Source organism: Myzus persicae, unplaced genomic scaffold, assembly GCF_001856785.1.
Source record: "Myzus persicae strain clone G006 unplaced genomic scaffold, MPER_G0061.0, whole genome shotgun sequence".
NCBI classification, from domain to species: Eukaryota; Metazoa; Arthropoda; class Insecta; order Hemiptera; family Aphididae; genus Myzus; species Myzus persicae.
In genome coordinates, this window is record NW_019102643.1 from 308,054 (window position 1) to 320,392 (window position 12,339).

Below are 12,339 nucleotides of genomic sequence, written 5' to 3' on the forward strand. Positions count from 1 at the left end.
AGTAATCTTCGTTTTAATTTCCATTCAAATAATATTATGCTTATGATGTTTACTTTGTTAATCTTACAATTATATTATATTGATATCAACATTTTTTCCATATAATATGTATAAATCTATAATCATTATCTTTATCTATAATATATTCCTAAAAACTATGTACATAAATGATGTCCGTGTAAGATGTTTTTTCCATACTAATGTTATGTGCATAAGTGCAATTGTATCAATTCCAGTGTAAGTACCCAACCCATTGACGAAAAAAGAAAACGCTTTACGCTTACAGAGCTGCAAAATTACGGAATAATAAGTGTCAATAAACAATGATTTATGAACGTTATCAATTTTAATCCACCTTTTAAGTTGTGATGTTTTCATTAAATAAATACATAATAAATTAATAACTGTTAAAATAATGTAAAATTATGAAAAACTATATTATATATTAACTAACAAGAAACATTTCAAAAAACATTTGGTCACAAATTATTATTACATATCTAAAATATTTAGCGTAAGGTTGTTCTGAACAGTAAACTATGAATACTAAATTTTCTATGTGATAAATATTATAAAAATTATTTATTCGTTATGCAGGTTTTTATTTTATTCAATTATTCATAGTGTTAGGTATATATATATATTCACTTTGATTGAGCTATTTTTTCAAATAGCATATGCAATAAACATATTAGCTGTTTATGCATTTTTAATATTTATAACGCAATGCAAAACAAATATTTACCGTAGGTGCTTAAAATTCCTTATACCAAATAAAAAAAAACACACGAATGTGTTTAATTAAGAGCCCTAATTTGTATAGTTTCGTTTACAATGAAATTATAAATACAAGCTATTTTCAACGAAATGCGACGATTTAATGTTTTTTTTTATTAGTTCAAGTTATAATTCAATAAATATATAAAATATACCTTTATAAATTCTATACAATAATACAAAATACAATTCACATACAGATATCTTAAATTTTAATATTTATATCATTGGTTAATGGTTAATGCAATAGCGCAAGTACGAGTACTTACTTAGTACATAGGTATTCAATTGACGATTCATTTATTGACGATTCATTTTCCACATACATACCTGGATGGCTGGGTATGTAGGTGTATTATATTATGTATGTATAATTAAAATTGTATTGATGATAAAACATTTTTTATAGCTTGACGATGGAAATTTGATCTTATGGATTATCATTGTAGATGTATGAAAATAATAAGAAATTTATTTACTATTTAACATATTCATTTGTTACACTTATCATCAACCGACGTCCACCTACTTTGAATCCGATCTACGTTCTAAACTAAGATTCTAGATCAGCCATACTCAACCTTTTTTTTTATTTAGGACTCATAATATATTCAAAATATTATGACAGCCGTAAGTCAAAATAAAAAAGGAAGGGCATTTGAAAAAAAAATTCAAAATGCATGTGTATATTATTACTAGGGTTCGGGACTTCTATTGCATTTGCATGTTTTTTTGTAGTGGTAGTAGTCTATTCTAAGTGAATTGTAAATGTGTTTTATGAAATTACAAAATTTAATACTAAGTTTGAATTTGCATATTTTTGCATATTTCGTCATATTTTAAGAAAAGCGCATATTTGAGAAATTTTTAAACATATTTGGGCATATTTCACATTTTTATATTTTTATAAACATAAAATTGTAGGGAAAAATCATAATTGGATGGTCGTAGTCTTTCGTACTAACACGTACGTCTGTTTACGATGAAAATCTCTTTATCGCTTAATAATCAACATTTTTATCGACAATATCGACAATTGTTTAGTTGTGGTAAAACCTAATGAATCCTAGGTTGATACAGATGGAGATGAGTAACCTGTGTAAAAATTATTTTTATTATATTAAGTACCTACCTAATTTTTAAATTTTTATTTTTATAATAATAATTTATAATATACCTTATGCGTTTTTTAAAAATAAAATAAAAATTAGCTGCATATTTTAAAGCATATTTTGACGATTTTGACTGCATATTTGCATACATATTTCGATAATTTTAAGTGCAATAAGTCCCGAACCCTAATTATTACGTATAACGTAATATACTAATATGTATTATGAAAAAATCGAATATTTATTTATTAAGTAAGTCCGTGCGATTTTTGACATTATTGTGACATATTTTTCACTATTTTTGGTATATCAGGTTGGTAGTTGTTGCATGCTACTCTTAACAAGTCGTCATGATAAGAATCAGTAAGTTGATTTTTGTACACATTCTTTACTTATTTCAACTTTGAGTATGAAGATGTACGTAAATATGTTGATGGGAACATGGTTAAGTTTGCAACAAGTGGGCACATTTTTGTATTGTTTTGTATTTTCCAACACTAAATTCCAAAATTTGGTGTATTCTTTTTGTTCTCTCTTTTCTTTGAAAATAACTTCCAAATTGTTATCATTTTTTAATTCAATGAATTCATCAAATAGTTTGAAATGATTACATAAAATTAATGCAGCTAATCTGATTTTACTTGTTATTTCTAAGTGCCAAGGATTTTCTATAAGAAAAAGGCGATTCTTTATACAGCTTAAATCATAAAATTTTCTTTTATATTCATTGGATAAGCTAAAAAGCACCACCATTAATTGTTTTTAAGTTCATAAAATGTATTATTTTATTTTAAAACTGCAATAATTTTGAATCGTTAAGTAAAAACCTTTTAAGTACTTTTCCTCAGCTTATTTAACGCATCGAGATCGAAATATGTAAAACATCTTCAATGTAATTACAGTTCATTTCTTCTAAAATACTTTTAAATTGTCTGCGATTGATTTAATTTGCTTGAATATAATTAACTGTTTTTACAATATTTTCATCTCTAAATTTACTTTTGGAATTGAAAAGCGTGCTGCCAAATTTTTATTTGTTGAATAATACAATGACTTTACTATAGATACTTGTTAAATTATATATGTGTTTTTCAACAGAGGAATAAATCCCTTTTCACACATCTGGACATCGATGTACACACACACACACACACACACACACACACACCAATATTTTTATATCAACATATAATTGTTGCCTAGAAAATTACTATGAAAAAAATAGCCACATCAAGATAATCGATGCCTCTGGTTCGATTTTTTCATTGGAATCAATATAATTTTGTTCAGTACATACTGTAAAGAAATAGAACATTGTGATGTGGCTGAAATATCTGTGCTAGATTTAAAAGCAAAGCTAAGTCTTCAATGATACGGTCATAAATATGATTTACAATATTTTCCACAAGCTTAATGCAGGTAGAATCAGTGAGCTGAATTTTTTTAATTTTCGATATTATTTGATTTCTATTGCTAAATATATGCTTGGCTATTGATTAAGGAGCAAATAATTGGCAACTTAATTCACACATCGTTTCGGGGTCGGACGATCTTGTGAGTATGTATGAGTCTAAAATCTAAATGATTTTTATAAATGACGGGGCTATATGAACAATGCGTTCGCACTCGCAGGTACATGTTATTAATCAACAAATAACAAAATATTTAGTTGTCCGTTCCGGACGTTTCAGCAGACAAAAATGACTTCACAGGAATAGATAACTCGTTGACAACTAAATATTTCCAGATAATTAATTTTTTTGTTGATAAACAATAACATTATACAGCCCGTAAAGAACTCAGATTTTTTATTTTATGTTAAATATTTTGTAAAAAAAGCTAAAAATTGTCATTTTTGTAAAGACTTATTATTTAGTTTGAGATTAGAATATTGAAAAATGAAGTCGATAAGGGCCGTACAATATTTTCCTCTATCAATTAAAAAAATAAATAAATACAATTTGGTTGATTCTACAGGGCAGGATCATTATTCCCGTAAAGTGTCTCCAATGAAAATATCACATTAGCACCGGGCGCCCAAACAACTTACTGTTGTTCTCGGGCTGGATTATGGAACAGACGGCACAATAACATCGCACTTATAGGGCACAGCTCTATAAAGATAAATTAGTATTTAGTTTATAGGTGACAGATACAATTATACAAATAATAGGGCTTGCAGCTGATGCACATTGCGCACTGCACAACTGCACAAGTTCATTCGGTCACCGGCCTTCATTAGTCTTATCAGTGGCGTTGATAATAAATTAATAACGGATGACTATGAACTTTGTGCATTAAATATTTTGTACACTTGTGTCTTGTGTAGTTGTGTGTGTGTGTGGCTTTATTATTATTGTCGTTTGTTTTTCGTTTAGGTACAATTTTTTTTTTATTTGTTAAACCGTTTTCTATGACTTGCATTATTTTCGATTTCGACACACTCTACTACTGCGGTTGTCCGTACTCTTCGTCACCGAATTTATAAATCGTTTTTTATTGCCACGACCGTTGTGTACTTGTGTGGTGCATGATGAGTGCATTCAAATGTTTTTGCCTGCTGTTGCCTACTTTATTTGCGATTACAGTCACATTAGTACAATGCGATGATGGTTTGTTCAGGTAAGTAGTGTTACTTTGGTTGGTTCGAAAATCAAATATTTACTCACATCGTTCTTCAGGGTGAAACTCCACAAAATTGAGAGTTTACGTAATCAGCTCAGAGGGAAAAATTCCAATATTTTAGGCCAGATTCAACGTCGCTATGATCCGCTCAATGCCGAACCATTGTCCAACTATTTAGACGTAAGCGTGTATCTTCCCTGTATCTATATGTGTTGTTTATCATTTCAATTTTTCTTTTTTACAGGCTCAATACTATGGACCGATTTCTATTGGAACTCCCCCTCAACCCTTTAATGTGGTATTTGACACGGGTTCGTCGAATCTGTGGGTACCATCAAAACAATGTAGTGTTTTGAACATAGCATGCAGTAATATACTATAAATATTTTAATCACTAGTACCAATACTATTGTTTTTTTGCTAACTATATTTTTTTTTCAGTGTTACATAACAAGTATGATATGTCAAAATCAACTACATATCAAAAGAATGGAACAGAGTTTTCGATTCATTACGGTTCAGGAAGTTTATCGGGCTACTTGTCTACCGATGTCATTTCTGTTAGTACATGTTTTTAAAATAAGACGATTTTATATAATGTTATAAAGATATATCAGTTACAAGTATGGCAACTGGCAAGGATTCTAATTTATAATAATTGTTTTTTTATTTATTTTTATTTTAAAGCCACTTGGATAAAACTATTATAACTTAACAATTACATAAATAATTGTTTTAATATTACTTAACATTTAATTGCATAATTATTGGAATTAATTGTTCATATACTCAATCAGATACTTAAACTATATAAACTGATAAACTTAAAATAAACTTAAAAAATAAGGTCATGTAAGCATAACATAAATAAGTTATGATCATAAATAGTCATATATTTACCAAATTTAAAATACAAATTTAAAATTCAAAAATAAATTATTGTAAGTATTGATGAATCAATTGAATAATTTAATTGAAGTGAATTAAGTTATTTAAATAATTGAAACTGTTTGGTTTATTTAAAAGTTCCAAACACTATTTGATGGGTATTTTCAACTAATAATTAATAAAAACAATAATAATAATAATATATTAAACAATCTCAACAGTCCTCATCATTAATTAGTATATAATAGTTGAAGTATAGATTTTTTAGAAGAATTAGTACCTATAGCTTTTGTTTTAATTGTTATCAATGTTGTTCTTAGTATAAGTGTTGTTAATTTTTTTATTGAACTTTGGTAATTTTCATATTGTTATTTTCTTTTTGTATTGATTGTTTTTTATTTTCATTGCTGAATTTAATAATAATAACCATTTAGATGGATGGAACTTCAATTATTAATCAAACTTTTGCTGAAGCAATCAAAGAACCAGGACTTGCTTTTGTTGCTGCAAAGTTTGATGGAATACTTGGTTTAGGATACAACACAATTGCTGTTGATGGAGTCGTTCCCCCGTTCTACAATATGGTTAATCAAGGCATTATAAAAAGTGCTATATTCTCATTTTATTTGAACAGGTAATGATGTAATGCGTTTTTAAAAAATATATTTATTTTATTAATTTAAACTGGAGATTCATACAGAGATTACTACATTGCACAGTTAAAATTTAATAAATAAAAAATTATTCTAACTATTTAAATTTTAATTGTCTATTTACATTAATTTAGAGATCCGTCTAGCACTCCTGGTGGTGAAATAATATTTGGTGGATCTGATCCTGAAAAGTATACTGGACCGTTTACTTATGTTCCTGTTACCAGGCATGGTTATTGGCAGTTTGGTCTAGATGAGTATGTTTTCATTTTTACATAACTGTTAATTATTAGTAACAAAAAACTGTTTTTTATCAAAGTTCATTATTTCTTACTGCCCCTAATTCAAGTTTTTATAAACTGAAATATGGCATTTTTCCTTTGATGTATTATAGTTATTATTTATTTAATTATTTATTTGAATAGAGTAATTGTTGGCAATACATCAATTGTGAGTGGAGCCCTTCAAGCAATTGCTGATACTGGCACCAGTTTGATTGCTGGACCCGTTGACAATATTAAACAAATCAATGAGCTTCTTGGTGGTACTGCCATACCGGGAGGAGAATATATTGTAAGGTTAACACTTAACTGTACAGTTGCTTATTAGACCTATAATTAATGACGAACGATTGTTTTAGATTGCATGTGATCAAATCGATAATTTACCTGTGATATCATTTGTAATTGGTAGCACAACATTTAAGCTTGAAGGAAAAGACTACATATTGAAGGTATGCTTATTTTTACTTTTTTATTTTATACGTTTTAATATGAATGACCATAAAATTTGTTATTTTCTTATCATTCATTTTCTGAAATGCTTGTTTTTTCTATTCAAGGTGTCTCAATTTGGAAAGACCATGTGTATATCTGGTTTTATGGGTATTGACATTCCTCCTCCAAATGGTCCATTGTGGATATTGGGAGACGTCTTCATCGGTCGTTACTACACCGAATTTGATCTAGAAAACAACAGAGTTGGTTTTGCCAATTCTAAATAAGAGTTTTGTAATCAATGTGTACCATAACCAAACTTGGTTTTGTACGCAGAAATCAATGAACTGAATAAACAAAGCTATATTTTATTTTAATGTTTTTTTAATGATTAAAAATAATTATCGAATATTAGAACTTTCATACTTCTTTGTCAGGGATGATTTAAAAAAAAATTTATGATGGGAAGCATTGTAGTAGTCTTTAAAATGACCAACTAGATTTAGAAATGTAAATTTTTAAATGTCTGAACTAATTTACATATGTTGATTAAAAATTTAATATTGCAGCTGAATATGGAGGTGTCATGACTCCCCTCCCCTCTAGTTTGTCCCTTTAGTGACACTTTTTATGTTATTTTAAGACTAAAAATATAGTATTTTCTGTATTTAGATGATAAGTAAAATAAATTATATATTTGTAATGAGATTTGAGGTTATTTATTTTTTCTGTTGGTGAAACCAAAAAAAAAAATGAACACATTTGATTGTAATAGTGCAAATATATTGTACCCAATATGTCTTTATTGGTTTTTACATTCAACTATTCAAGTATTTTATACTATTTGAAATAAAATAGCTCTATTTATTATTTTTCAGTATGATTTGCGCCTATCAAAACAAATTCTTGATTTGAAACATTTTATTACAAATAAATAAAATGGACTTGAGTTTTGAAGTATGTGTATCATAAACGCGTTGGCTTTAGATTCAAAAAATGATCAAAGTCTAAAGTTTTTTTTAAACGCATTAACAGTTACATAAATAATAAAGGCAGTTATTGTTATTTGTTAGATACAAAGACATATCAATAAATATTGACACACTGTTTCAGCTACAATGTAAATGTGTTGGCCAAGGCATTTGCTTACTTCATATTAAACAGTTTGCTCATATACAGTTGCGATTTTTTGTAAACATTTATCCACTTTAATTTTTTTTTGCATTCAATACAAAATGATTCTTAAACTCAAGAAGTGAACTTATCAGAGAGCGGCTTTTTATAATATCACCTATACGAAAAAAGTTCCTATTGTTTGAAAACCCATTATTTGTGTGTTTTTCAAACTTCAACAATTTTTTTTGTAGTTAAAATTAAAACGATATTTCACAGCCAAAGTTCTCCTTTTTATTTGGTGAAAATTTCGTTTCTTTGTAAAGCTAATTTTCTTGGTTTCTAACCGCTCAAAACAGTATTTGCTAACTTATAACATTTGTAAGACAACACATACGGGCGTAACGGCCATCGGATGGTTTTACGTGGGGTGTGACTGTGTGAGTACTGTTTAATATTATTGTTTAAACAAATATCTTGATGACAAATAATATCTCAAATATCTGTACTGATAAATTACATAATTCATTCATAATTTCCATTCTGGTACCTATCATTTGGATAAATCTTTAATAAACGAGTGTCGTTGTAATATTTGTTTTTTATAAACTATTTACCACATAAGACATAACAATATTTGAACAGATTTTACTTTCTGGGATCGTTCAAAACAATTATTATTTTAACATTCTCAAACCTACGATTTACTGTAAGTCATATTTCGTAACCCATTTGACTCGAGAACAAAGAAACAAGGTAGTTAGGTAGGTACAAAACTATATTCTTACTCTATGATACTATAAGTACAAAATACTACAAACTAGCAGAAAAACTTTTTAGTCAAGTCACCAAAAAAGGTTACAGCAACGGACTAACATTTTAATCTGTGAATCATAAATCTATAAATAAATAGATCTTTAAAGGTCTATGATGTCTACCAAATATATATAGTTTATATATATGTTGACATTTACATAGGTATAATATATTATATATATTTCAACCTCGGTAGACTGTAATCTATTGTGATTTCAACCAATGACAACCATGAATAAATACAATGAACTGTAAATTAATTGTATATATCTGTGGTGTCTACAGCTGCTGATGTTTGAACTTTGGATGTTGATAATACTTATAAGTGATAATACGACAATACTCATTACGCTGTAAAGTGTAAATAAATATTAAGTAAGTAGATAGGTAGTAAATTAAAAAATTCAAATTTTAATGCCACGACGCTGTGTTATGCTGTTATTCTTATTTTGTTATGCACATTTTAAACTTGTTGCACTCATGGTAAGGTTACTTTCCGGTTGACTTAAGTGACGTGAAGACTTCACTCTTCGTAGAAATCGTACCACTGACATAGGAAATTGCAATGCACCTGTGGTATTAATGCGCATCTATGCCAAGTTGATTATAGCTATAACGATATTCACTATACTAGTGATTCTGTACTCCAACCCAAAGACTGCTGTCAATTTAAAATCAAAAATATTGTCTTCGAGCCATGTGGCGACTACACTACCGGATAACAAGACCGAGTCGAAGGTTAGCATATGGATATCGGTGACAAAAATCGATCGTGGTCACTTGTTGACAAAGTTCCGTAAGTTCTTCAAGTCCCTAATCAGTCATCGTGGCAAGTGTCGTGCCATTTTTGAATTAAATGTAATAACCGATAACGCCAGCCGTCCGACAGTGGATAGTGTAATATACGAATTTACCAAACGATATAAAGAGACTCTACTGACTGTAAGTATACATTTTAAATATAGTTTTGATTGAAAATTCTGTTAATTTGTGTGTGTATGATGAATTGCAGCTAGTTCATTATGATTTTCAAGACGTTCTGAAAATAGTTGAGAGCAAAATCGAACCATTGAAACGATTTTTTCAATCATCAAAAGGATCTTACTACAGTGATGATGTTTTTTATCTATCACCAGCACTTCATCTAGTCGCCCCTAATTCTTTAGACAAAGCTATTGTGGTTGACGTTGATACAGCATTTCAATCTACCATTTGTGACCTTTACAATGTGTTTGACAAGTAAACAGAGCTAGAAATGCTTTTAAAAATACTGAAAATAATGAATATCATTGTTATTTTAGTTTCACCAACACACAACTGTTTGGTTTAGCCCCAGAACTTTCCCCTGTCTACCATCATATTCTGTGGAAATGGAGAAACTATAAAGGTGAGAAGTACAAAACTCAGCAACACACAAACTTCAATGGCCTGAACAGTGGTGTTTTATTGTCATATTTGGAGCGAATAAGAAAAAGTGCTGAATACGATAGACTTATCAGTCCTGAATGGATTTCTAGTGTTGTTCAAAAGTATCTATTCAAAGTAAGCATACACATCTGTCACCTTTGGTCTTTGGTAAATAATTGATTTTTGATTGTTTTTATAATTTTTAGGGACATTTGGGTGATCAAGACTGGTATACTCTGGTAAGTTATGAACACCCAGAGTTAATATACCGTTTGTCGTGTGGATGGAATCGCCAACTATGCACATGGTGGAAGCTACATGGCTATGCAGATACATTTGACTCATTTGCAAGGTGTACAGAGAAAGTGCATTTATACCATGGAAATTGTGATACACCTATTCCACCAAAATAAAATTTCTCCCGATCAAAAAAAGTCTAATGTCGGGTTGCATGAAAAAATTATTAATTTTATGGTTAAAAAATATTGAATGGACCAGTGTCATGGGCCCCTTAATCATCTTCAAGAGACTATTAGCTCACTATTGGTTCATTAAATTTTATAGTGATCATACAACTCGCCAGTACTTAATGTTTATAATAAAGCCTTTGAATTACTTGTTTTTGTACAAACTTGAATCGTTAGATCTGTATAAAATGTTGAATTTATATTTTACTTGAATTGTTTTAGTATGTTATTGGTTTAAGTTTTAAATAAAAAGATATTTATTAATTAGGTTATTTAATTTCTACTGTAGTTTAATTAAATTAACTAAATCTAAAACAGCAAAAGCATAACAGAAGAATAGAAACAATCTTCCATACCAATGGTAGCATTTAGTGAACGATGTGCATGCCTTGAATAGATTTAAATTTGACATTTTATTTGTTCATCACCAACGTGTTTTTGTGCATTATTTATTCAACTGCACTTAAATCTATTAGCACTGGCTTATTTCAGATGCCACTTACATTTTCTAGAAGTTAAAATATTTTGGAAAACTTCAGATACAATTTACAAACCTTAATTTCATATGATTTAACATTGTACTTTGTACATTTCTTAAAAAAAAAATAGATTTATAATTTTAACTTAGTACAATAATTGAATAATATGATATATTATATGATTTTTGAACACAATGTATTATTTAACTTTGATTAGTATTAGAAGAAACAAAACTGCAGAAGTATAATTTTTCATACTTACTAGTTACTATTCTCATTGCATCACTGCCTGGGCTGCTCAGCTACTCAGCATCTCCTGGAGAATAGTATGCCCATTCACCATGGCTGTCCAATGTCCAAGATGATATTATCATACTGATTAAGTCTTACGACAAAAGTTTTATTGGCCGATTTTAATTACTATTGTAATAATAGGCATGCCCACTAGGGACGCCCAGCCATCCCCAGACTGTTTACCCGATTCCCTAATTTAAAAAAAAAACCCCCCCCAATAAATTGGTTGGCTTAAATTAACAATTCAAACATAAATTAATTTGTAATGTGTTTAAATATATTTATTTATTTTTATTTATATTTAAAAAATTAGCCTGCCACTAATGGCTTTCAAAATCGTTGTGGGCCCTAATTTTTAATGTGCCCCCAAAACCAAGAGTGTGCGCACATGCCTATGATTATATTATAAATGACTATTTGACATACTGTATCGGATATTTGCATGAGTATATGATGTAATAATTAATGAAGGGTGGTACTGCAAAACGTGTTAATGCCATTTTTAACAAAATCGATGTTATAGTCTTTTCTTATTGTAAAAATGGCGGGAAATCGAATGGTGCCATCGTTTCGTTCCTAACATCAATATTTTATTTGATACGCTCATTTAAAAAAAGGGTTTTTAGATCAAAACGTGTTATTTCCATAGTGGTTTTATCTCAAAATGTGGTACTTCCAATTTTAATGCAAAATGTGCTAAATTCAATGCAATTCATATGAGACCCACTTTTGTTATTTTTCAAAATGTACTATTGCCATAATTATTACAGAACGTGCTAATTCCACTTTTTATTCATTATGTGTTATTACCCATAGCGTTTACTATACAAGCTATCATTTTATTTTTTTCTCTTAACGTACTATTTCCAAGTATCTACAGAAATACTTTTTTTTAAACTATATTGTAGTTTCTTTGATATCAATAATTTTAGTTTTCTTTCCATACGTTTTGATTACATTATTTGATAAGTAAACAAGTTGTCTAAGACGAT

At 28.9% G+C, this 12,339-nt stretch overlaps 2 protein-coding genes across 2 annotated transcripts; both read left to right on the forward strand.

Moving 5' to 3' along the window:
• Positions 1–4,186: 4,186 nt before the first annotated feature.
• Positions 4,187–7,479, forward strand: LOC111032839 (lysosomal aspartic protease). The gene is made up of 9 exons (XM_022313295.1): positions 4,187–4,511; positions 4,571–4,694; positions 4,759–4,882; positions 4,956–5,074; positions 5,837–6,036; positions 6,190–6,312; positions 6,481–6,628; positions 6,696–6,788; positions 6,897–7,479. Exons 1-9 carry the CDS (start codon positions 4,420–4,422, stop codon positions 7,056–7,058), a joined length of 1,185 nt encoding a protein of 394 aa, XP_022168987.1. The 5' UTR covers positions 4,187–4,419; the 3' UTR covers positions 7,059–7,479.
• Positions 7,480–9,004: 1,525 nt separating this feature from the next.
• On the forward strand, positions 9,005–10,841 carry LOC111032841 (xyloside xylosyltransferase 1). Its single transcript, XM_022313296.1, has 4 exons — positions 9,005–9,642; positions 9,713–9,939; positions 10,002–10,242; positions 10,314–10,841. The coding sequence occupies exons 1-4, from the start codon at positions 9,283–9,285 to the stop codon at positions 10,518–10,520; spliced, it is 1,035 nt and encodes a 344-aa protein (XP_022168988.1). The 5' UTR covers positions 9,005–9,282; the 3' UTR covers positions 10,521–10,841.
• The last annotated feature ends 1,498 nt before the right edge of the window (positions 10,842–12,339 follow it).

Coding starts and splice junctions, on each gene's coding strand:
- LOC111032839 (XM_022313295.1), top strand. CDS start 4,420: ATGATGAGTGCATTCAAATGTTTTTGCCTGCTGTTGCCTACTTTATTT. Junction 4,883..4,955: donor TGTTTTGAACATAGCATGCA/GTAATATACTAT, acceptor TTTTTTTTTCAG/TGTTACATAACAAGTATGAT. Junction 6,313..6,480: donor TGGCAGTTTGGTCTAGATGA/GTATGTTTTCAT, acceptor TTATTTGAATAG/AGTAATTGTTGGCAATACAT.
- LOC111032841 (XM_022313296.1), top strand. CDS start 9,283: ATGCGCATCTATGCCAAGTTGATTATAGCTATAACGATATTCACTATA. Junction 9,643..9,712: donor ATAAAGAGACTCTACTGACT/GTAAGTATACAT, acceptor GATGAATTGCAG/CTAGTTCATTATGATTTTCA. Junction 10,243..10,313: donor TTCAAAAGTATCTATTCAAA/GTAAGCATACAC, acceptor TATAATTTTTAG/GGACATTTGGGTGATCAAGA.